Source organism: Anser anser, assembly GCF_964211835.1.
Source record: "Anser anser genome assembly, chromosome: 1".
NCBI lineage: Eukaryota > Metazoa > Chordata > Aves > Anseriformes > Anatidae > Anser > Anser anser.
Genome location: NC_139720.1, coordinates 147,297,322 through 147,323,724, shown reverse-complemented (window position 1 = coordinate 147,323,724; position 26,403 = coordinate 147,297,322). Strand labels below are relative to the sequence as shown.

At 46.0% G+C, this 26,403-nt stretch overlaps 1 protein-coding gene across 3 annotated transcripts in view; it reads right to left on the bottom strand.

The window, feature by feature from the left end:
* Positions 1 to 4,205: 4,205 nt before the first annotated feature.
* Positions 4,206 to 26,403, bottom strand: part of SH3RF3 (SH3 domain containing ring finger 3) — a 237,302-nt gene continuing 215,104 nt past the window's right edge. For all 3 annotated transcript variants that reach the window (XM_083814690.1, XM_083814689.1, XM_083814688.1), the window contains exons 9-10: positions 15,617 to 15,954; positions 4,206 to 7,489 (exon numbers count right to left, since the gene is read on the bottom strand). In XM_083814690.1, the coding sequence (XP_083670816.1) occupies positions 7,321 to 7,489; positions 15,617 to 15,954 (507 nt within the window). In that variant the 3' untranslated portion in view covers positions 4,206 to 7,320. The remainder of the gene's footprint in view (positions 7,490 to 15,616; positions 15,955 to 26,403) is intronic.

Genomic DNA, 26,403 nt, shown 5'->3' with positions numbered 1-26,403 from the left:
ATGTGCCTTGGACACTCGCGGTCTCCCTCCACTTCTTGTCTATGAATAATTTAATGCCCATCAGAGCAGGCACTGGCAACCTGATCCTCCCTGCACCAGTCGTGCTCTCTTGCCTTCTCTCCCTCTCTCTCTCTCTCTCTCTCCTAATGAATATTTATTCAGACAAAGTGTAGCAGTGCTTTTTACAAATTGTCTTGGGCAAAATTTACCCTTAATTGGGTGTGTGTTTCCAGAGCACTTTACTGTCCTGTACTCATGGTAAATGGACGGAGGTGCAATATTGCAGCAGCAGCTTTTTGTATAAAGCCATGGAAAATGCTCAAGAATACATTTCTCTGCCTTCAAATCTGAATAAATGATGCTCTATTTAATGAAAAACTCTTCTGTGAGGACTGGAGGGTCAAAGGAAGGATGACTTCACTTCTTCCTTTTTGCTTTGTTTTCCCTTTAAAGTGCCTTTTCAGAGCCCCCTGACATCAATAGAAAGCTTAGGCGTGGGATCATTTCTTAAATGCGTATTTATGTATTTGGATTTGCCAAGCTGTCCTTCGTCTTTCTTCTCTCATGGTGTGAAGCATCCCTTGTAAAGGGTCGCTGAAGGTCTCGCTCACAGCAGCAGAGCCAGGGGATGAAACCAAAACCCTGGCATCCCCCAAACACAGGGCACAGCCCTCCCAGGTGGGCTGCAGTCCCCACTCCTTGATTGCCCTTCTAAAAGCACAGACTACCGCAGCCCCCCCCAGCACATTCACTTGCTTTCAAACGGCCCTTTCAATGTGGATTTTGGTGAGTTGTTTGGCTGCCTTGTATGGAACGGTCTGTGAGCCCAACCATTTATATACACACAACTTGCGTTGCTTTTGCAGATCTATTGCTTTTTTCCTGCCTCGTAGAGAGCCGTGTGCATTTTTCTGCATGAGACATATTTAAAACTGAAAATAAAAATAACACATTAATCTTTTCCTTCCTCTGCCTCCCAGACGAGCAAAACTGTTGGAGTAAACTCAAAACTGTTCCTTAATTTATGGAGAAATGCAGAAGCCTAAATCAAGCTCAGAGACGATTATATCACAAATTTTCCGTGGAAAAAATTCAGGGAGAGCAATTCTGCGAGACGCTGAAAGCGTCAAGTTCTTGACCCCCTCTGAACTGCCGCAGACACCTCTTCGCTCCAGGATAAGGGTAAAGAGGATTATCGTTTTCCCTTTGGAAAATGCCACACCACCTAAATGCCATCACAGCTCTCATGGCTAGCCTCAGGCAGGCTGCCTGCGTGGAGTGCTGCCCCAGTACCCGCAGCACAAGAGGCAGCCGATAGCAGTCACCCCAAAACTGGGTACTGGAGCAGGATGCAGGAGCAAGAAGTAGGAATGCTATGTCAGGCGGGTTTGAAGTCTGAATTTTGCACTAACTTTTTTTTTTTTTTTTTTTTTTTTTTTCATTCAACACACCAGAACAGAAGCTGCTGCACATCCAGCCTTGGGCAACCAGGTGGGGAGACACCGCCGAGCACGTGGTGGTGGCCTCTTGGGAAGCCGTCAGTCTTTATCGTATTGCATTTTTCAGATGTGTTCTGTAATTATTCCTGCGCTGGGAAGGACATAAATATCCCACCAGAGCAGAGCCTGGGAGCTGCTGGAGCGGCGGTGCAGGGAAGGGGATGTGGACGTGTTACGTGTCCCAGCGCACGGGGCTCCTGGTGCACCGTGTGCTCGCCAGACACCTTGGCAGCGCTGCCATATACAAACCCTCTCATCTAACAGGAGAAACAGGCCAGAAGCATGGCAAATGGTTTTCTGTCTGCGCTCCGGCCTCTCCGTGTGTTTCGTCAGGGAGGACAAGACAGGAGCCCTGGACGTGGCAGGGTTGCGATGGTGGCTGCTCTGTCATGCTCCACGCCAGCTCGGGGGCACGCGAGCTGCTGGAATACGGCTGGAACACTGCTGTGCTACATCTTGTTTCAAAACTCCCCAGTTTGTTAAAAAAAACCCACACACCGAATGACTGATTCTGGTCCATTAAAATATGTAAACAGTGGCCCCGCCGTTTAGCTGCCACGTACGTTGATGGCCTCTGTGAGCTGAAAGGCAATTCTCTCCCCTGGCTGCGCTATCGCGTAACCTCATCAGAAGACGAACAGCCTCCTTACCCCCAAACATTTTGCAATTTGCATTTAGATTGTTCGGTGCCGATGTTCAGAGTAAGACACTTCCCGGCTCCGTCAGACAAAACCCGGTTGTCATTTAGCACAGCAGCAGCCAATTTACGTTCCCATTAATGCGGATCCCAGGCAATTATATGGGGAGGGGAGGGGGGGGGGTGATCCTAACAAATTGCCTCCCACCCCCGTGCCTGCTCGGTTTATTGCCAAGCGGGCAGCTGCAGGGCAAATTGGATGCACCCGTGAAGAGGAGCAAGTTAATGCTCTTCTGCTACTGCTACTGGGGAAGGAAGGTGTGGGGGGCAGCTTGTGGATGCTTTGAGTCCCTCTGCAGTATCACCAGCTGGGAGAGACTCGAAAAAGTGTTGAAAATGCCCTTCTGTGACTTCCTTGCTGAGCCCATGGGCTGCTGCTTTCTTTTTATGGGCAGCGGAGGTCTCAGCAGGGTGGAGATAAAGAAGAGAGCTGAGTGATAAGCATATGTGGGGATGGGCTCACCTGCAGCTGAGCTGCCCCTATAACTATGGGGGGAAGAGGAGCCCAGTGCCAGCCCCTGCCTGGTGGCCTGGCTTGTGTGGCTGAGAAAAAACAAGTGGTTTTCTGTGGGTGGGGGAGACACCCACACTCCAGTAATTGGAAATCCATCTGTGGCCGCTTGGAAAGTTATTTTTGCTACATGAAAGGCTGGGATGTGAGGACAGGGCCTTCTCCAGACTGTATCACCTCTTGGCTCTCTTGCTAGGACAGCTCATTTATTTGGCTTGGCAGCGGCGCGCCGAGCTGCGGGTCTGCCAGGTTCACCATGTTGTAAGGAGCTGCTGATGTCAGGAAGAGCTTTTGGACGCAGGAAAGCCCCGCAGATGTTGTCCAGGTGGTTCTGCTCTCCCCAAGCAGTTTAGGACCAGCCAAGCCGCGTTACAATTTTACGATGATTATTTTTCTTTTGAAACCTGACTGGAATCACATCGCGCGCTGGAGCAACGTGCGAGGTGCGGGGCTGGAGCTCGGCGAGGTACGTGGCCTGAGAAAGTAGCTGGTGTGCTCCTCCCGATGGCATTTTGTACCGTCCTGTTGGTCAAACCGGGCAGCTGGTGAGGCTAAACAGGAGGGAAAGCTGCTGCCTCTCCATGTTTTAATTCCTGCGTTTCCCACGTTTTAAAATTTTTGACTCAGGAGCCAGGTCTGCAGGTTCCCCGGCTGTATGCAGCCCAGGGGACACATGGGGCACGCTGACAGCACCTTGCCTGTGCCCATGCAGGGGTCTTCTTCTGCCCACCAGCCTGCTCAGCCGGAGGGATGTCAGAGCATGCCTGCAGCCTGCTCACAGGGTTGAAGGCTGCTGAGGTCCTTGAAAACGCTTATGCTGCCACATCTCCTTACAGCCCTCCCTGCTACCGTGGTCCCTCTTCCAGCCAGTCATTGAATCATAGCATCACAGAAAGGTTTGGGTTGGAAGGGTCCTTAAAGCCCACCCAGTTCCAGCCCCCTGCCATGGGCAGGGACACCTCCCACCACACCAGGCTGCCCAAAGCCCCATCCAGCCTGGCCTTGAGCACCTCCAGGGATGGGGCAGCCACAGCTTCTCTGGGCAGCCTGTGCCAGCGTTTCACCGCACTCTGAGTGAAGAACTTCTTCCTAATGTCTAATCTAAACCTCTTCTTTTAGTTTAAAAACATTCTCCCTTGTCCTGTCATTATCTGCCTGAGCAAAAAGTTGCTCTCCATCTTTTTTATAAGCCCCCTTTAAGTACTGAAAAGTTGCAATAAGGTCACCCCAGAGCCTTATTTTCTTTACGTCCCTGCTCTCTTCCTCTGGACCTGCCCCGCTTTTCTCCATGTGTCACCCCACTGTTAATTTCTCAAGATTTTGAAAAAGCACAGATCTGCCAAAAGAAGAACCAGAAGGACATTCTGTCTTCTGGTTGGGCAGATCTTACCTTTACTTGGCCTTTACTTATGTTGGGATTACTACTTTTTCCTTGCAAGCCTCAGAGCTGCTAACGTTGTTTGTTCACTTTGCTGTCTAATGAAGAGAGAAACCTCAATCGAGTTGCCTTAATGTTTATTTTATTTAAAGAATCAGAAACACAGTCATTGTAGTTCATTTGTACTCATATCCGCCAACATGTCCTAAACCACATTAACATTCATGTATAACAAAGCATTTTCTGAGCTGTGCAAAGTCCAAACAATTTGTTCAATTACTTGAACCCACTTCTAGAACAGCAAACCTGGCATTTTACAAACTGAGGCCACCATAAGGATTCTTCTCCTTTCCCTCCCTGTTGTAGGAGATGCAAATCTCCTTCCCCTTTCCCTTGTAAGACAGGTAGAAATTAGACCACAGTACAAGTCAAACCTCTCTCAGCCCAGGACTTTCCAAATGGCACTGGGTCACGTTTCCGTATCACTGATCTGTATTTTGTTCTGCACTTGTGCTCCCTGCATGGAAGTGATTTGTCCAAGAAGATTACTCAATAACCCGAAGTGTGATGCTAAGCAGTAAACAGGGGCCAGAAAACAGCTGTGATCAAAACAGATCCCCCCTCCCCAACTATTTTTCCTTGCAGGAGGTATGACTGGAAGGGTTGTTGTCCATTAAGAGAAACACCATCCTCCCTGCAGAATATATATTAAAGCACTGGTTTCACGACACAACATCTGCGTGTTTCCCTTTATCTTCTCACATACCAACTTTCGTCCTGTTAGAGTTAAGCGTTAAAAGGTGGAAATCTGGAACCATTTTAGATCTGGCTAAACACAATAGGCAGCAACCAAGCCGTCATCCTGTTCTGTTTTTCTGCGTGTAGTAAATACACCCACGGAACAGAATTTTAAAAGAACTTTAACCACTGTAAGTTGTCAGAAAAATCTCCTCGTCTCTGACAGAGCTAACCCAGAATTTTTATTGGAATCGATAACACGCATTTTGGCATTTCCAACTTGCTAACTGTGCAGTTTCCTGTTTGAGGCGCAGCGATACCAATTCTGATTTGGACCAAATAAATGGACTGATATGGCTCTATTCTCAAACAAGTCTTTCCAGAAGACATTTCTTCAATCTCTTATTGGTTATGAAAAGGCAATTTCCTCTCAACAGTAACTAAACTTTTAGTGGCTGACTCATTACAATCTGGAATACGAACAAATGCGGCAACGTTGAATATAAAAAGAAACATCCTGAAAATAATGCCTCCCTGTTCGAAGGTGCTATACTTGGCCATGGACTGTGTTTCTGGAATCTGTTTGTTAACGTGTGACAGCAAGAAGAAACTTATTTTACAGAGAACAAAGTCACAGAGCTGAACTTAAATAGGAACGTTCACTTACACGTTTTTGATATGTACTAGTATACACGGCTTGAATGAAAACAAAACTTAGACCTTCACATATGAAATACTGGCAACGTAGTAATGATGATCACCCACTGGGCCTCTTCCTTTTAATAAGATCATCTCCAGGTTACAGTGCCTCCAACATGCTTTTAAATGACCACCACATGTTGGCTTTGGCGAAGAGCCAGCCGCCGGGAAAGGCAAGGTACAGATACAGCTAAGAAAATTCTTTCATCACATTTCATTCACCAAGAGCTGATTTCTTTTTAAATACTCTCACAATTACATTATTGAATTTTTCCCATTCTGCTTCATAGGAATAACTGACTAAACTCGCTTTACATTTATTGCACCTTTAAGTCCCTGGTAGATGGAAGCTCATATTGCCTGATACGTTTTGTATTGTAGCTTGACTGTGTTAAGAAATTGAACAGTCTCCAAAAACTGTACATTTCTACAGTAAGAAATCGTGTTTCGGTAATGCTAATTACAGCCGTCGCAGATCAGCTCTCATCTCCGTGATGCAACAACAGAGGAAAACTCCAAGGTCCCTGCGCGTGCTAGAACCTGCAGTGTTCTTCTTATTGCCATGAAAAAGTCAATTAAAATGACTCCTCCGGGAATTGCTTCCAATTCTGGAGTAATTATCACTCTCCAGACAGGATGCTGTGCTTCAGCGTGGGTCTTCAGACACTATAAATATGCAAGAGAGAGTGAGCGTGTGCATATTGCACAGGCACGCTCCTCAGGTATATTTATCAGTGACCAAGCAGCTTTTTCTCTTTTCCTCTATGAAGCATGAACAAATAGTCTGATCTCAATCTTCAGGTACGCTTCTGATTTTGTATGTTGAATGCAAACTTTGTTGCAGCCTCTTTGTTTAACCAAACCGAATCTTTAACAATTAAAAAAAATAGCACCAGATGTATGAAAAAGAGGAAATGTCTGATCTAGTAGGAATATATATAAAGTATAACAATTCTTACAGTAAAAAGGTACGTCATACAAAAAAGCAATGGAAAGTGATACGGAAGGACAAAACTCCATGCTGCATATAATAAGGGCAGAAGACAGGCAAAAGGGATTCTGCTTGAATAACCACAGTTTAATGGTGGAGCCGAACTTCCTCCAGGATCTCCCCGGCACGAAGGCCGGGACACATCGGATGATACGGGACTCTGAGCACTGACACACTTACTGACAAACTCACGCAGCATATCTTTGAGGTATATAGAAAGCATGACGTTAACGTTTTGGACTCCTCCTTCTTTCTTGCATGACGACGCACAAATCTTTAGTCGTGTTTTTTTTTTTTTTTTTTCTCCACCCTCCCCTCCCTCTTCTTCCGTCAGGAAAAACAAAATCCCAGTTTAAGAGCTTCCTAGCACACCTCCATGAACTCTCAAATCCATCTTGCATAGGCCAGTAATAAGAACACTGCAGCTCTGACAAATAAGTTACAGCAATATAACAACTTTCCTCTTAACTTCTTTTTTTTTTTTTTTTTTTTTAAAGATATTTTCTCTATAATTTACACAAAGGGATAACAGCCGGAGTTCAGGTTACGTACAGTCCGAATGGGCGTCCTTTCAGTCTGTGATTCCAGGTGGAAGGCACTACTTCAACATACCACTGTATGCACCGCGCGCGGGTTCAGAAGCACAGCGGGGCGCTGCGTCTCCAGAGCTGTAGACTGAAGGGCCTGGGGGAGTCTTTGGAAATAAAAATGGCAGTGGTTATCAGTCCAGTTTCCCTTTGCTGTCTCTTCTTGTGCTATGCAGTTTCCCCTGAAAGCTCCTCCAGTCCAGAGAGCGGTGCTCCGTCCTCAGAAGCTCTCTACAAAGCTCCCGGGGAAGAGGCCCGTCCTGCCGTTCCTCTGTAGCGTCCCTTTGTACCAGCCGTCCTCCCGCTTCTTGTGCACAAACACAATGTCTCCTTCCTTCAGTTCGATCTCCGCCTCGCTCTGCGGCGGGTAGGGAACCACAACGCGGTACCTTCGGAAACAAAAAGGCAAAGACGGCGTCAGACACATCCACCTGCCTCTGATATGTGACATGGAGCAGCCACACCACAAGACATGGGTGGACGTGGCCAGGCCTGCACTCGTCCCCCCCTCACCTTGTTTTGCACCGTCCTGAGCCCCCACCTCCTGTTCTGGACGCGAGGGGCTGTGTGAGCAGACAGGGTGGCTGTTGGAAAGGGAGACACCCCCCCAGGCCCCACTGAGGGCCCAGGGAGATGCCTGGGAGGGATGCATCCCCAGGGAGATGGGTGCGTGCCAGCCACCGCTTGGCTGCTGGGAACCTTTTGCCTCTTTCTGGTGCTGACCTCTAAAGCGAGACCGAAAAGGCAGCCTGGCTTTCATGCTCCTTTTGCTGCTAATGAAGTGTCAGCGCCAGCAGCTGCCTGAAACCCCATGTCAGGCCGGCCTGCTCCGGGACAGAGAAAGGAGGCTGGCTTCCTCCTCCCCTCCTGCACCCAGCGCCTCTGCTCGGCCCCATTCCTCAGCCCGGCGGCCCCAGGGGCTGCTGCTAGCTCGGCCAGGAAGAGCTTCGGGACATGGGAAGATTTGTAATTGGGAAAAAAACTGGCTGAGTTTTGAGGCAGAAACATCACCTCGCCTCTCCCTCCCCCGCTTCCTGTGAACCAGAAACCTTGAGGAAAAATACGTTTGGAAACATCAGTAAGTCAGTTTTTCTCCAAACAGTTGTGTCTAAGGCAGCTACGTTTCCTACTAAAACTCGATATCAGGGGAAGATTGCTGGCCAGCTCGGCCAGAGGCTTCGCTGGGACGTGCTCTGAAGCCGGATGGTGACAGCAGGACGGTGCTGCCACATGCCCGGAGTGACAGCCTTGCTCACTGCCACATCCCTCCATCCAGAACTGGAATTGGCAGGGCTCTGGCAGACTGCCTTCGGTATCAGCAGAGCAGCCAAAGCACTTCACGTTTGTCTTCTTGCTATGCGTCTTGTGAATGTGCTTTGGGTCCCTCAGACCTGGGAGGGAAACTAAACTGGAAAGATGTGAAATCGCTTTCGAAGCCTCTCCAAACCAAGAGGGAGCCCTACCCTGAACCGTTCACAGGGCTCCCTGGGAACGGGGCTTTCAAGAGTCACTTAATTTTAACGAAGCAGTGACAGCTCTGATCCTGACAGGGCTATTCTGCGTCAGGCTCATCAGCAGACATCCTCCTGAGAACATAGCCCAGGACCTTTTATACCAGCGCACTTGTGAGTGGAGCTGGGAACACATTTCTGCCTCACTCTTCTTCCTCCTCAGCACGTGTACTTTTACGGTCCTCTGGCATTTGGTTAACAATCAATACCTGTCTTGCTAATTGCAACGTAATGAATATGGTACGATAGTTGCCAATTGATTATCTAAAGCCCATCTCCCGAGGATTAATATTTCCACAACCACTGAACGGCCGCTGATGCCCCAGTCATGCTTTCACCAGGAAAGCATTTATTTAAAATAATATTATGTCTTTTAGGACCGAGTTCGACAGGCACTGAAGGATCTGGAGCAGTACTCCCTGCAGCCATTCCCTGTGAGGTGGTACCAAGGCAAGGGGTTGCTGAGTGGCAGCTGCTGGTTTTCTTTGCAGGCATTTCTGAAGTACCTAGTGACCGCCGTTCTGAAGCTAGGGACCCCATTTTGACACGACAGTGAAATTACCAGATCTGGCTACACGTTTGGACAACTCCCCGGCCAAACATCCTGTTAGGTGGAAACACATTCAACTCCGTTTGGAGTGGAGGTTCTGCTCTAAAACCTGATTACAGCCTCGTTAACTTGACATGGCAACACTGTCATGTGGAAAATAGGTGTGTTCGAGTGCCATCAAAAATCTGTCGGTCATCTCCGTCCCTTGGTCAGTAAATCTCACTGTTACTTCCTCTCTCTGTGGAAAAGCAAATAACAGAGGTTGAAAAGTGTGCTGCTGGCTGGCTGCAGGAAAATGGTCCATCACGCTATCATCTGCGGAACCGCTACACTTACATTATGAGGCTTTGCCAATTACAGCCATTATGCAAATGAATGCACACATTATTTCAAACACTCCGCTGCAGTGTTGATTAATTAAATTATCAGAGTGGAACAATTTTTGCTAAGATGACGCCAAGTTTCAGATCTCACAACTCCACGTACAACCACAGCACACCGGAGGAGAGTTCTGGGATCTCGAAAGCCTTTGAGGAAGAGGAGGGTTGGAACAGCAAAAGGTTGTGTCTGGTGCAGGGTCCCCCAAGAGCTCTGGGACTGCCAACACCTCAGGTCATACCTTAACTGCACAGCCAACCTTTTAAAGGCAGACTGGGCCTTAAGAGTGGTGATTTGGCAGTCCCTAAATGGTTCACATTTGAAGGGAGGTGACCACGCTCAATAAGAATGTGCCCATCTTCATAAAAGGGATTCTCAGAGCATTTCCTTGGAGAGTTAAAAAAAATAAATCCCAGTCACTGCATTACAAAACGAAGCACTCCTTCCCATTTAAGGAAACCCCAAACGCTACGGTTTAAATTTAATTAACTACGGTACCTCCTAGGATAACACCAAAGTGTTTTTGATAGAATAAGGAAATCTTAGATACAAAAGCCCTTGCAAATCGGGTAAGAAGTCCTCCGTGGGAGACAAAAAAAAAAAAAAGAAAAAAAAAAGATGCTTGCATTTTTTTTCCCTTGAGAGGCTTTTGAAGCAGTGCCGGGGATAGCCAGAGCAATCAAGGTTGCAGTGTGCAGAAAAAAATGATCGCACGGCAGGGCTGCCAGCAAGGGGCTCGCAGGCACCATAAATCGCTCCTGTCAGAGCATGTGCTGCCACTCTGAAACCTCCAGGTGGCATTTCAGCCTAGTTTTTTTTTTTCTCTAGAACTTAACACATGTATTAGCCATACATAAATGCAAATACATAGATTAGCCGTATTTTCTGGCAGAAAAGACCTTTTCTCTTCTCCCCCAAGATGTTCTCCCTCGCTCCCAAAAAGGCAGTCCTCTGTGCTTCTATTTATATCTCCACTTTTCATTTCCCTTTTTGTCCCCTTGACTTTGAGAAGCTACAATAAAATTGCAGGTTTTCTCACATACTGCCTCCTGGCATTTCAGATGGATCTCAGAAACAACTCATTTTTGTTGAGGTCACATTATACCTCTAAACCACCAACTTTTAAAAACGCTAAACAGCTGGGCAACAACCATGTTTACAAGCGTGGCAAGCATCTCTGCCTATTATTAACCATGTTTGGTATTTTCTGTTGCAAATGGTACCTTCAGACAGTCATAATTCTGCCAAATGCTGACCATTTTGTCCCAAACTCTCCACAGCACCTGACTATGTCAGGCTGAGGGTCCCACATGCAGCCTGGATGGTCCCATCGCTTTGAGGGAGAACGTCGGGGAGTTTTTGCAGTGCCCTCAGGACCCAGGTGAGGGCTTTCCCAAACTGCTGTCACCTCCCTGTACTTGAGGAGCTGAGGGAGGAAGAAACGGGACCGTGATGAAAACTGGAAGCCCTGGCACGAGGTGTGGACATGCGTGCTGAGAGGGAAGCTGTGCTGAGCTGAGGCTGGCAGGGCAGAGAGCCTCAGTGGAGGGAGCCTGGGGCTTGGACGTGACACCCCGCAGGGCAGGAGGGTGCACGGGCTGAGGCCGGCACCGGGGCTGAGGATGGGACAGGAACTCTGGCAGCATTCGCCCACGGAGAGCCAGGAATGGGTCTGTCATCACCGCTCCTCTGCTGTCAAAAGAGAGCTGTGAAGCCCATGTCCTGTGTCCTTTCAGTGCTCGTCCCCGCAGGCAGAAGAAACGCCTCTCCCATCCAGCTCTCCTTTCACTCTTACCGCTGACATCTGCAAGGTGCAGCTAAGATTGCTGACCTCAGATAGGTGTTACGTAATGGAAGTTCCGGTTTTGTTTTAAAAAAAAAACACAAAAAGGGCTAAAGGTGCCAGGTATGTAGACACACAAGAGAAGAGACGTGTGGCTGCTGAAGCCACCTCGTCCTCTGCGGAGGCTGGAAGATGCCAAGCGAGTGACCCCAGAGAAATTCACTGAGTAGTGCAGGTGCGAGGCGAGTGGATTCTCCGACTCCCCCAGCTGCAGAGCCTCGTGCCACACTTTCCACAGAGTGAGACTCATCTCATGCATTTTAGCAGCGTGGGAGGCAGTTGTCTGGTCTGAATTACTCACGCAGGCTCTTCTGCCATTGCGCGCAGACAGGCATTGAACAGCATTGATCAGAACTGATCAGTAATTAAGGGCCGAGCTCAGGCCTGAACACTGAGGGGAAAAAAACAAAGTACCGAGTATCTGCTCACTGAGTAAATACGTGCATCCAGTACAATGATGGAGGTTCGGGGGCTCACAGAATAGGGGCACAATGAGGCAAATTAGGACTGCAGGGCTAACCTCCAATCTGGAAATATTGCAGGATTCAATTCCCGAGGTGGCTAATTCCAGTTTCCCAGTCCTGAGGCAGGTGCCCCTAGTCAGAGAAGCATTTAACCATGTGCACACGTCCCCGTTCGGTTAGAACACACTCCCGGGGTCACTTCTCTGGTATTGCTTTCCAGGAAAGAAGCACGCCCTTCCTTTGCTTTCCCTTCTGGCAAAGAAGACATACGTGCACGACGAAATTGAAGTCAATGGGCGTTGAGCACATGCTTGAATGCTTCCTTGAATTGAGAGCTCGATTTCTAACATGGCAGTGATTTGTAGGGAGGATACGTGGAAACACAGGGGGGACTATTTTAAAGGTCAAACTCACTGCTCCTATTTCATTCCGCAGTGCTGCTGTGGTTACAGCGTGCTCGAAGGCTCCCCGAAAGCCACGCGAACACCGCACGGATACGCCGGTCGTGACAGCACGGCCGGCTATAACCGCTTCATCAGAACTCAGCCCGGCAGAATTAGTGCCAGTTACTAGAAAAGAGCCAACAACGCGCGACATGTTTTACTCAGGTTTGCATCTGGGAACGGTGCCAGCCAGCCGGGGGAACATGACTCACGCACGCGCCCGCTCGCCTCTCCCATTCCTCTCCGCGCGCAGTCACATCTTCTTGAAGGGGGTGGCAAGGAAAGAGTTTTCCTTCGGTGCTGCTGGGCAGATGGCGTGCCCCTCTTCCACGTGAACCGATAGCCTGCATGGGGTGCGGGCACCTCTGCGGCTGCCTGATCTCAGAGCATCCCTGTATGGGACCGGCCGTGCTGGTCTTGTTTCTTGCACCAGCAGCAACTGGACGTAGAAGTAGCTGGAGAGGAGTGTGTGGGGCACATGGAGCCTGATGGGGAATTCGCTTTACTGTCAATCGCTGCGACACGAAGTGACAAGGCCACCACCTGGGAAATGTCTCCGCTCCGCTGCTCAGGCTGCAGAGAGCAGCAGGAGGAAGGTGGTTTTATAAAAGGATAGTGGGAACCTACACCCAGAAGGCAGGGCTGGGCACAAAGCATCCCAGTTAAACATCACGGCTAAATGACCAACTTCCTTTCCAACCCAGCCAGCCAGGGCCAGGTTTTGGAAATGTCAAGTGGGGTAAGATAAAATACTTGTTTTCCTTGCACAAAAAAATGACAGAAATTAGCAGCAGCTCGGCACACCTTCCTTTCTGACAGGCTGCAGCTCCCACCAAGGGCCGTGCTGCCAGGCAGCAGGGCAGGCACCTCAAAGTGTGAGGGCCAAGCTGCAATGAGGGCCACATAATGCACCTCCGACATGGCTAGTGGCACGGCTGCTTGGCCTTGACCAGTAGCCTGGCTGTGGCGAGTGCCGGAGACGCAGGGCAGCCTCCACAGGAGAAGTAGCGGTGCTCTGCTGCCTGTGTGAGCCCCGTTCGAATGCCGTAAATATTAAGGAATGTGCTACTCCTTCCAACCTTCCAGTGCTCTGTTTCTGTGCGCACAGATGGGCGTTGGGAGACGGAAAGCCAAGTACAGCTAAGTGCACTGAAATGCTCTGCAGCTTTTTAAAATTTCATCCAGCATCTGAATCTGTTTATCTAACCTTTTTTTTTTTTTTTTTGCTTTTCCTCCCCTCCCTTTTCTTTCTCAGAGAATTGCTCCTACTGTGCAGATGAAATGCACCAAAATGCAAACAAGCAAAATATGGAGCTGAGTGATGTTGAATGCAAGCTCCTCCGCTGCCAGATGTGAAGAGAACAAGTGGTTTGAAAACTGTAATTTGTTTTAAAAAAAATATAATTTGGTACTTCTGAGCAATTTGATGATTTAATGAGCACAGATGGATGTGGGATGAATTTCTAAGAGGCAAGTGTTTAATGTATCTGCTCAGATTATTCCAGGACTAAGCATTATCCTTCCTAGTGCATGAAGGTAATTAATATTTCCCATTATGGGCATGAAAAAACCCATACGATCAGTTAAGGAATGCAGATAACACCAATGATATGGAAGTTAATTCATAAATCAATTAAAGCATCTTGCCTGCTGTGTATAATTAGGGTTACTTCAATTATAGCTTATTTTCAGATTTAAGACTCAGGAATCAAAACGCTTAAAATCAGAGGAAGTTCCTTCCCACCGTATACTGCAATTGGAAGTCTTTGCACAGTTGTAGCAGTCTAAATCTATTTGCTCCTCATTCCAGCAAGGCTGAGCAGACGCAGCTAACTCGTGTCCCTCTGGCTCCATTCTGTTTCACTCCAGCTGCTTGTAATTGTCATTAGTTGAACATTTCACTGTCAGGACCCTCCAGAGGTGAAATGAGAAATTTGTAGGATACGGGACTGGCCCTGGCCTATTGAACAAGGTGTCCAGACTTCTCTACATCAAAGCCTTGAAAGCAGCACCTCAACAGCCAGCTCCAGAGGCGCCAGGGAATGCTCCTCCCGGTTTCTTTTCATGACTACGTTTAACTAAAGGTGCAGCATTCCTCTGATGTAGTTACGCTGGTGCTAAATCTGGTTTATATTGATTTAGCTTTTCTTATAGCATTAATCTAAACTGATGTAGACCAAATTAAGTGTGCCTAAATAGGGATTGGTTTTTCACTCTTTTCACTAAATTGGTTTTTCATGGATTTTAAGGACAAGAGACTACTCCGATAGTGTGCTCTCGCTGCCTTCATTACAGCACTGAAGGACTTGCCTGTATTTATTTCTGCTTCAAGCCTAATAGCTGTGCTTGAACCACAGCATCTCTTTCAGACAAAATGTCTGTTCCCTTATTCAGTCTCCTACAGCCTGGTACCAAGCTGTTCCTAAGCCTGCTATTTAACAGATGTAACAAAGATCTGTGTATCACTTCCTAACAGCATATTGTTTTAAATCATCTATTGTTCTTATGATATTTCTCTGAGTCCACTCCATTTTGCCTCAGATTTGGCTCTTCTGAAATATGCTGTTACTCGGTGTTCTCCTCACCAAAGAGTTGAATTATCTCTGTACCATCGTGTCTACCCTCTTCATCACCTTCCTCCCACTTCAGTCATACATCCTGCAGCAGCAAAGACTTTATGTTGGACAGTGTGGGTCCAAGACCCAACTCCTTTTTTACGGATTCCTGATCTAGAGGGACATCCAATGCCGAAGAGTCTGCCATCTACTTAATACCCGCCGGCCAGTTGTGTACAGCTTGCTCAGCAGGACACTTTGTGGTAACAGGCCAGATGCCTTAGAGAAGTTTAAATATGTTACAGGGTCATTGTTATCATCCCAGCCAGACTGCAACCTGCCTTCAGTAAACACCGTGTAAGGTGTGGACTGTCCTGTAGCATCCCTTTTTATGCCCTGCATCAGCTGCTCTAAAACCCTGACTAGATTCAGGGTCAGACTGACCTGTCCAACGCATTTCATTCATACTCTAAGGCAAAAAATGATTTCTTTCAAATCTTTGCAGCTTTGCTATTGTTCCAAAATTGCTACATGAGAGCCTCATGAGTTTATTAAAATATTGGGATCCCCTTTATAAAGTGGTATTTGCCACGGAACCTACACCCTTTGGGCTGAGAAAGCACTGCTGTCCTCTCCATTTAGCCGCCTACAGTCAATCTCCAGAGCTGAAAAACCCAACAACCCCTGAGAAAGTTAAACTTGCAGTCCCCCTCCAAACCCTCCCTGAGGATGGATGCATGCTCCAGGTGACCTCTGGAGACACCCTGCTTACCTTTCCCGAGGCAAAGGCTTGGGCTCTGGCCGAATAGCTGCCATGGAAGAGAGGGGCTGCCTGGCAGGAGAAGGGATGGAAAAATTCAAATCCAAGGAGCCTGTTTTTCTGTGCAGAGGCTCCAGCCCCATGGCTCCCTGCATTTCGCTCTCGATAGGGCACGAGCCGGCCCTGCCGTGGCTGGAGAGGGAGGAGAGCTCGGGTCCCACTGCTCCTTGTAGGACCCCTTCGATGGCCGCCTGGGGGTCGTGCGTGGGGGACACGGATGGTGGGGAGCGCGACTTCTTTTTCGTTGATGCTCCTGCTAGCAGCTTCAGCAGCCCGCTCTTCTTCTCCTTCTGCAAAGGAACCAAAGGAAATCAGGGCAGTGAGCAGACATCCCTAATCCCTCTGTTTTTCTTTTGGAAAATCTCAGTGTGTGGCAGGAAACTTCCCTTCACTGCCTTGACTAGGAGTGGATCCAGGCAGAACCTGAGCCTTTGCTAATAAAGATCTTTTAAAAATCCCTCCCCACCCAACAGTGATGCACTTGTTCAGCAGAAGGACGTAGCATATTGCAAAGATGATCTCTACTTTCAAGTCCACCCAGACAGTGATCATATATGCCTCTTGAAAGAAACAGTGCAGTTAGTGGGACAGCAAAGTTACAAACCTCCTGTGCAGAGAAGGTGGCAACCGAACTGCTGCCCTCTCCCTTCCAGAGGAATCCTGTCCCCCAGTAGAGAAACTCCCAAAAGGTGACACAGCAGGCCCTACGTTGAAAAACCCCCGCTGGGAAAGCACGAGCGTCTGCAGAAAGATTTTAGATCTCGGACCATTGCCAGAGAACCGCTCATCACTGCTGCCTGAGTCACTGCTCACCATTTACTACTGGATGTAGATTTACGGTAGGGAGAAGGGAGGCACGAGACAGACTTTAATCCTTCTTTGCAGAGTGTGCTCCCCTCCACATCCTGCATTACACCGCTGTACCTACCCGCATCTCCCTGCCAGAGGTGGGCCACTTCTCCTCCAGTGTTAATGTAAAGGCGTTTACGTTTGGAGATAGACCACAACATTCACGCTTGGCAATTACACTGTCAGTGCATGTGAATTTTGACATTTCTACAGGGGTTTCTGGTACAGAGTAATGACAACAAGATAACAGCACTCTTTCAATTAACATGGAAAAAAAAAAGTTCAGCCTTTGTTACCGAAGAGATGCATCAGACCTTGCATGCTTTATAACAATGAGAAATCCTGCTACATGTCCACCTCAAGCACATGCAAATAGAGAATATTCTTTCCTTCAGCTAGAAAGTTTTTTTGGGTGCACTGTAGCGCTAGGCTAGAGTTGCAACCAGCAATGCTTTGCAGTAATTTTTCCATTTTTTTTTAACCACACAAGAAGTTTTGTAAAAGGTCTGTTAGATTTCTTTCTCCTCCATCAGACGTGCAAGGCATTATCCAAGACTATCTTCAGAGACTCAGGGCTGAGAAGTTTGGCTATATTTGATAATTTGTTCTATAATAGGTTCCTGGGGGGGGAAAAAAATGAACCCAGCAACCACAGTACTTATGGAAAAGGATCTCTCCTTTTGAGCCGGAACACTGTTTGGAAATACAAGCCAGCAATTTATTTATTCTCTGTAGACAAAATGTCTCATGCGAGGTTTAAAATGATGCTCATTTATGTGCTGACTGCTGAAGTAATTTTTCAAAGCAGCTTTAAAGAATAGGAGGGCTACACTAAAATAAATATAAGCTTTTAGAAGATGCTCAGAGTAGTAAATCTACTTGTAAATGTACTTGGAGTATCTGATGTCTCGGCTCCCAAAGTTCTCGTTTGCACTTTTCAGCTGTCACAGACTGATCAGAAAGAAGAAATACCGTAAATGTTAAAATATGGAAGAACAAAAGCAAAGTACAGTTGTTATTTCAGAGACAATGTCCAGTGATTTTTGAAGAACAGTCTGAACTACGCTTCCAGTTGGCGGTATGGTGGTCTCCTGCATACCACCAGCTCCCACTATTAAGGGCATTTGTCACTTACAGGTTACTCTATGGATTAAAGGATCCCTCCTGCCAAGATGTTCATCCAGGCAGAACCTGTGGAAGCTAAGGGAGGCTGGCCATATGGCACCGTCAGGTCTAAACCACTACCTTAATTCCCCTGGATGCACCAGAAAAGCAAGCCAAAGGCCCCTGAGAAGCATCTCCCCTCCCTGACCAGAAGGCAGCCTTGCAGGAGCTGTGGTAGCTGTGCACGCTGGAACTCACCTGAAGTAAAAATACTAATACCAAAAAATACTTCACGTGTGTTAGAGAGTGTTTCTCTCACTCTCTAATTAAGAAATACCGCTGCTGTCATCATTACATCAAATTTTAAAGCTCTTCAAAACTTGCAAACCTCTCCTTTCCCTGTAGCTCACTGAAACCATAGCTCTAACGATCCCAGCATACTGTGTCAATATGCGTTTGAAGGTGTCTAAAGGTCAGTGACAGAATGCAATAGCCATTGTGGGGCTCTGGAGAAATGGTTATTGTGCGGCAGTGAGCACTTTGAGCCTCTTTAATTGGCAGCTTTGCACATGCAAAGTAACTACACGAACTGAAGCCCCGTATAATGAACAATTAATATTCCTACGTGGTAGCAGCTTTTCTCATTTCTGCTTCTAATTTAAATACCTTGGCAAATTTTCATTAGAAATACCTTGTATGTCTAAGACCATGTAAGGCATAGCAGCCAAAATCTTTGGAAAGAAGGAAATGCATACATTCACACCCGTCTGTACGTTAAAAAGCATTCGGTTTTGTTTACAAGAACAGTTTCCACCCTACAAGGTTAGCTCTGGCATCAATTTCTACACTGAAGCTCCCATCCCTCAGACAGCAGAGAGCTATAATGAACTCACTGATGTACCCGTCGTTCTGCTTTAACAAAAGGCAAAATAAAGAATTGATTTTTTAGCCTTGTCGTATTCAACTGAGCATTTTACTAAACTTTTGAGGCTAAGATCTGTGGTCTTTAAAGAGCTAAGACGAAGCACTTCATTTACTAAACACGGACCTGCTAGTCAAAACCAGAAGAGTCCCATCCTTCCCTCTGTGCCCGTGGGCAAGACATTTGGAGGTGAACACATACAAAACACCTTGAGTGCCTGGAGTGTAGACATTACATCCCTCTCTCTGGCTCTGCCAAGTGCTCTCTCAGCCTCTTCTGGTCTCACACTGCCAGATCCTCCGCTCAGAGCACTTCAAGCAAAACGAGGACTGTCAGGAGCTGATAATTTATCGTGATGTCTCTCATGAGAAACAGATTGGGTTTGAACCTGCTGTGATCAGCAGTTCAACTTAAACCCCTTCATGCCTCCTCCTCCCATCTGTAAAACGGGAGTAAGTTTAAACCCCTTCTGCCGTGGGAATTCATTAATGTTACGAAGCCACACGTTTCTTTAAGAGCAACTGGTCCTTTTCCATGGCTTCAATACCAAAAAAAAAAAAAAAAAAGAAAGGATTTTGGAATGGAATGTTAGAACGCAATCCCAGAAACGATTTATTGCGAGTGTCCAAGTATTATGAATTCATTTAATATTTAGTGTAATAGCAACCATCCTTCATAAGAAATTAATTTAATATTTATATGGCTGTCCAAGACAGACCTTTCTGCAGCAGTTTTCACTGTAAATCATCTAAACATTAGCGGGCATAAGTGCTGTACAGAAATCTTCAGCAGACTCTGTGGGTTTTGAAAAGAGAGAAGTTTACAGAGGACATATCTGATGACTTTCAGGAATTACGTTTTTGAAGGAAAAAAAAAAGAAAGATGGTTTCCTTTTTCCATTCACAGACTGCTGTTATATCGCTTTCTAGGAAATCTGTAATCTACTGAAACAGCTGTGTAATTATTGAGTTTTCTTTGTCTGGTAGCTGCATTTCCAATTGACTGCAAACTGTGTTTGACGTCCCTGCCTCCTGAACCCACCAAGGTCAGACCTTTGCATCTGTGTTGATGGATGGATTCGCAGTCCTGACAGCCCTTCTCCCATCTCCTGGCTACTGCCCACACGTCTAACTGAATTTAAATCATCACCTTTGTGTTGCTCAGGTTTTATTCGAGGAGGTTCACAGTCAAAAATTTCCAAACCATTAATTTCATAAGGATCAATACCTTCTTTAAAAAAAAAAAGAAAAAAGAGAGAGAGAGAGAAAGAGTGAAAAGAGCTTTCAGATAAATCCCAGTTAAGAAAAAATGGACTGTGAACACAGACAGTATCTCCAGGCCAGAATTTCTTACTTCCTTCCTTCTCAGTGGAAGTCAGTTGCTGGCAACACATGGATGGGATGAGCAACGTTTCTGAGACCCTGAAGCCTTGGGAAGCCAACACTTGGATAGGTACAGCTTCCCCTCGATATGTCACTGTGGGAGCATTTTGAAAAGTGAGTACGGTCTGAGCTTAAGAACTCATGAAAGACTAGATCAAAATTAAAGTCTCAGATATGTAAATGTTGAAATATTTTGCTTCGCAGTAATTGGGGATGATTTTTCCCCTCATTAATAACCCCACTTGAAGATAATAACCAGCTCTTCTTTCAGCTTCAGAGATGAGACGAGCTCAGAACGCGGCTCCTTTGCTGATGACTGAGTGATAATGGAGTCCCGTGTCTGCAAAGTAATAATCATGCCATAATCCAAATACCAATTATATATCCTGGCTTTATTAATATAACTCTTCATTTTCTTTCTTTCTTTCCTTTTTTTTTTTTTTCTTCCAAACCACCCTAATAAACAGAAAATTCGGCTTTAATTTCTTCATCTGCAGCTCCTAATACTTCATTTCCTACCTATCCAGGCTCATTAAATGAATGAGGAGACCTTGCTGCAGCTGATAGAGGAACTGGCTCCAGCCATTGAAATGAGGTAATTTCTCATGCAACACCAGTTACATCAATAGATAAGAGAGCCAGAGGGAGAAAAAAAAAATCATTTAAAAATGAAGAAAAGAGAAACAAAACTGCTTAAATGCTGCCCTGAGCCCTAAAGAACAAACGAGGAACTCATCTATCAGTCAGTACCCCCAAAACACCACTTTTATTGCTTGTTTAACTTGGTCAGTACTTTTTCCAGTAAATTTAAGTTAGTGTCTGGAGAGTAATGCATTTTTATTCTGATTCCAACTTGGTTGTCGGTGACCGATGCTTGCATTGAAAGAGTAGGTGGTCTTTTGGGTTGTCTTTTAGGCAAAAAGCTATTCAGGTTTTCAAATTCTGTAAAATTATTGGACTTGAGATTTTGATAATTATTTAAAAAGTGCAAAACACAAACCAGCATCACCTCAAAGGAAAACTTCTCATCCGAGAATTTTTTGGATATGCGTTTATCACTTGCAGTTTGTCAGTTTTCTGATGAGGCATAGGTGACAGATACGCTTCAGAAGACAACAGCAATTACTTTCCCATAATTGCTACACAAGTTTTTCTGATTTTAGGAAAAAAATAGTTGTATATCTCATGTTACGTGGAAATATTTGCCAAAGATTTAGTTTTTAATGGAGACAACTGCTTCTGGCCAGACGTCTATTATTATAATCTCAGTATACAAGTATGCTAAGGAACAAACAGGATTTTAGGTTCATAACATCATTAGCTCTTGAATTCCAGCGGTAGTAACGTGCGTATATACATACATGCACAAACATATTAGACTTATGGCCACTGACTTTTACAATAACTAGTATTAAAGCCATAAATGTCTTGCAGTTAGATCTCACCAGGCCTTTCAAATGTTTGAAAACAAAACTGAGAAAAGAAATTAGAGTTCAGGCCCCAGAACCGCAAAGCACACAGGCACTTAATCATGTGCTTTTGGTGAACTGGGGGGAATGCAAGGCTCTAGAGACTACTAAAAGAGATGCAGAAGGAACCTAAAAATATATTTGAATATTCAATTTAGATGGAATATTAGATCTTTCAAATACTGGAACAAAGTTAAAGACTAATTTGCAGGGAAAAAAAAAAAAAAGCTGAAGTGGAAGCAGAGTCTCAGCCACCACTGGGCTTCCTGGAGTCTGCTGCATTCGTAACAGCCAGAAGGTAGAGAGAAAAATTACTGGTACTCTAAAACTATTTACAGTGAATGAGAGACAGATGATGTGCTACCCTGATATTGTCTTTTTTCTGAGTTTGATGGAGGCAGAAACTGACGGATAGTTTTGTATTTCATTGCTTTTCCTGGTCTGGTATGCAGGGAATAGGTGATGGTTATGAAAAGTATGGAAAGTTTTAAGATATGCAACTTACTCCGTGCCCTGATATAACAGTTTTCAGTGATATTTTTTAGAGGGAAAAGCTGAAACAGAGCACCAGGGAACTGAAAACTACTCAATACCTCGATGAAGTTATTCAAAATTGTGTGCTGAAAAAGTGAAGTACAATAACACCAAAGGAGGTGATGAAACCATGGTCTTAGCCAAGTCCATGGCAGCATTTCCACTTATTTACAAGCAGCCAGTATCTCTGGAAGTAACCTCAAGCTCAGACGGATGTGTTTTAATCCTGAGTTTAGTCCATCTCTTCCTTTGAAGTGTGAGCAACCTCTCTGGGAGCTCAAAACAAGGGAGTAGACATGATATCCTTGCACACATTTGGCATTCAGCTCCCTTCCTCACTCAGCAATCCTCAAAGCACAAAGCACTGAGTTCTCTGCTCCATTCTCCTGTCCCTGCACCCCTCAGCCTACAAGCAGAGGCACAAAACATACATATTTCACATGGTAAGTGTGGTCTCCCATCTCACTTCAGGAGAAAACTGAACAGAGGAGTTTCAGGCAAGTGCTACAAGTGTGAGATGCCCAAACATGACCAGTCAGACAAGGAATCCTCATCCTGTGTTTCTAGAAGGAAAACCTGGCACTCTGCAGAGCTGGGGACATGCTGTGAATCCCAAGTGGAAACAAGGAGCTTCCTCAGGTTGAAAAGAAGATCGAAGTTACCCTTCCCCTACCAGTATCTCCTGGCAGCTAACTTAAATACCTGCTCTGCCTGGCAGATTTTGTGAACCCCATTTCCTAGGCACTTCGTTCTACCCCCAGGTTAACTGGGAATTGTGAATTCCACTACGAAGCAAGAGCCTTAGGGTAATAAACTTCAGCACTCAGCAGAAGTTAATGCTTATTGTGAAACTGGCTGACAAGTCAATGCAGTGTGCACTCTGGAAATAGAAATCAATAACCCCAAGCATACACGTGCTGCTATTGACTCTAAATTGGCTATTCTCATACAGAAAGGGAGTCTTTCCTAAAACCTGATGCTCAGCAGTATCAAAAGGCAAAAGATCATATTGGGAATTGCTAGGAAAGCGCTGGAGAGCTTGGCAAAGATCTCCTATAGGAAACAACATTGTGGAAAGCCCCGCCATGCCTTCTTGAACACCATGTCCTGTTCTGGCCACCGCAGCTGGAAAAGGCTGTGGACTAAAATTAGAGAACTACAAACAGTGCAGAGAATGGCAACGAGGATAATGAGAGGTGTGGAACAACTCCTGCACAGTGGAGATGCCAGCTTGGAAAGCAGACAACTGACGGGAAATAGGATAGTGGCCTACAAAATCCATTACTGCATAGAGAAGGTAACCTGGGAACAGATCGCTTATTTCTCACAATGCAGGAATTAGGGGAAGCATAATGAGATTATCAGGCAAATGGTTGAAACTGAAAAGTAGGAAGCACTTCTTTACACAACACATAATTAAATACAGACTCCCTGCGCACGGGATTGTGGAAGCCAAAAGTACAAAGAGGTTCAAAAGGGATTAGATAAATTAATGGAGAACCCATCTAGCAAAGGCTGTTAAAATGATGGTATGGATCCAACCGCTGCTTCAGGAAGCCCCAAGAGGTAAATGAAACAGCACTTGGAGCATACACAGGGTGCCTCCACCTTGCTGCAAAGAGGTAGCAAGTAGAGGCAGTCGTAAAATCAGTGACAATGATTGTTATGAAAAAATATATAAATATAGCTATTTGGCCAAGAACATAGGACAAAGCCAGGGCTGAACCTTGCCCCGTGTCATACCAGCTTTGGGAAATCAGCTGTTCAGAGACTTCCTCAGTTGCAGGGGTCTGAGAGAGGGCAAAAAGCAGCCATCAGGATGCACCGTCAGCCGAGGAAGAGACACAGAAGGTTGGGAACTGCAACCCCAGAGCACTTTCACAGCTCTGCAACTGCTATTTGGATTCCTTGGCTCCATCTCTGCTGTGCAAAACAGCACAGACCAAGGGCTGCAGAGTTTGCCCCGCAGCAAGGAGCCACAAAAGTACTGGTGATGGGGCTGATGGGGCCCTACTGCTTCCAGCTTGCTTCCTAACCTGGCACTGCACTGCCTTTGCACAGGCCAAGGGCTTCCTTGGAGATAGCATGGGGGTCTCCTACGTGATGCTATCAAGTCTTGAGGACCCACCCTAAACTGAAGGCCAGAAATTTTAAACCTTTAAAAATATATATATATAAATCAAGTATGAATAAATGACTTAGGCAATTTTGGTAGACTAACTGTAGTTTCCAATGAATTTAAGCAAAACAGATGGACGGATTACAAGCATCTTTCTGAAAAGTTAGGTTCATTTACTGAAGCTAGAGAAAATCTATCACAGCTTCACTGACAGCACAGGATTCTGAAACGAGAAAAAGATGTAGAAACACATTAAATTTTAGACAAACTGCTTAGAATTAGTGTTTTTTAAATATGATGATTTAGACTGACTGGTTAGCTTGCTGCTCCTTGTCTTTTGTAGGGAAATGAGAAAGATTTATCGGTCTTGGGGAGCACCGGGAGCAACACTCGCTTTTTGCAGAAAGCCAGAACAAGCTCACTCGTTGAGCATTTGAATGAAAGAAAACCCATGACAGAATTCAGGATGTGCTTTGACATACTCTGATCTTACACATAGTTAGCTCTGGCTCTCCCCATTCACAAGGGATGGATTTCATTTCAGAAGCAAACAGTTAGAATTGCATGGTCTTGCCTTGTAATCTTATTAAATGACAGACAAGTGAGATTTGTACTTTTATGGAAAGCAGAAACATGTGGGTAAAAGGTTTGGATTAGTGGAGGTCATCTCGTCCCTTGTCACTGACGATTCTATTCCCACTTGTTTGATACTACTGCAGCAGCCATGCCACCTCGGGCTGTAATTTCAGCACTTCCCGTAAGCTAAATAGCATTGGGGTGGCTGGCATTCAGAGGCAAGATTGCTTGCGGAGAATTCAGGCATCACAGCAGGTATATTATTCTCTCAAAATCAATTCCCCACAGAAGGGAAAAAGGGCTGCCTGTGGACAATGAAAAATTGGCAGGATTTGTGTGCGCCAGACACTGAAACACATTACAGTGAAATAATTCCTACAAACAATTCACCAGTTCATAAAAATGCATTTAACTAGAGACCGAGGAACCAGCCGAGACTGACAGAGCTTATCACACCCGCATGGACTGTGGGCCAGAGGCTATGAAAGCAGAAGCTCCTATTGAGCAGGCAACGTATTTCTGACTATTTGCTGGGCTTCACACCGCTGCTGGGACAGCCTGGCTCAGGCGAGGGGCAGGAACAAGAGGGGCCTGGTGGTTCCCAGGCGATCTGGTGTTGTAGAAGCAGTTCTGGGCTTGATCAAAGTCACGAGCACAAACAGTTCACTTTCTGTGAAGGTTGCCCTCCAGTTTCAGCAGCTCCCAAAGCATCATATTTGAGCATCCAAAAACCCCATTCCTAGTGCCTTTCATATGTAAAACAAAAGCAGGCCCTGCCCCTGCCCCTCCAGCCCTCCTGAGTTCTCCGCCAAGACAAGAGCCAAGACACGAGGTGCATCGATAGCATCGAGAAGAGGCACAGAAGAGACACACTGACTCAAACTGCCAGCATCTTTTCGGTGAGCTCAGCCCCTCAGGGGCTGTGGGATGAGCAGGAATCCCGTGAGGCCTACATCCACGGACATTGCTGCCCTTGCGGCACTCGGCAGCGCGGCGTGGGGATAGAGCTGGTCGCCGTCACACTTGAGGTGCCAATTACTACAATTATTACGAGTGCCTAAGCTTTGCGCTCAGTTTGGGTCCTGCTCTGCGTTTTCAAGCAATGCCCTGTGAACCGCTCCTGGGACACACCGAGGTGGCCGAAGCCCTTTTCCCCTACAGAGACCAATTTACCACGTACACTCTTTACAAAAGGAACAAGGAATCCCAGAATCATTTTAAAGGATTGCAAAGTAACCGGCTGTCAATGTCAGAGGAGTGCCCAGGCGTGTAAATGACAATTTCTTTGATGTAGTAACCAAGGCTCTGCGGCTTTCCAAATGCCACAACACTTGGGTTGTAGTTACTAATAAAGCTCTGCGGTGGCTAAAGGCTTGCTAGAAGCTGCTGAAGCTCTGGCAGAATTTATTATAGGAGCACCCTCTCTTCTGCAAAAATTGGGTTTCACCTTTTTTTCCTTGTTTCGTCCTTTTTGTTACTTAAAAAAATAAAAATGGAACCAGCAAAGACAATTTGCTAATAAAAGCAACACCCTAATGCCAAAGTCAGGTCTTTAGAGGAATAATATTCTCTTTTCTTAAATTAAAGAGCTGAGCAAGAAGGATCATCAGTGAAAAGCCCCATAATGCTGCTAAGCCAAACAGAACAACTATGTGAGGGAAGGGGAGTCCATAGCGTTGTGGCTTTGTTTCCTTTTGCCCTAAGCCTGGTTCATTATACAGTGAAATCTTATCCTCCCACCCTATCTTCCTTTCTTTTGTCTGTTCTAGCCACTTTTTCTTCCT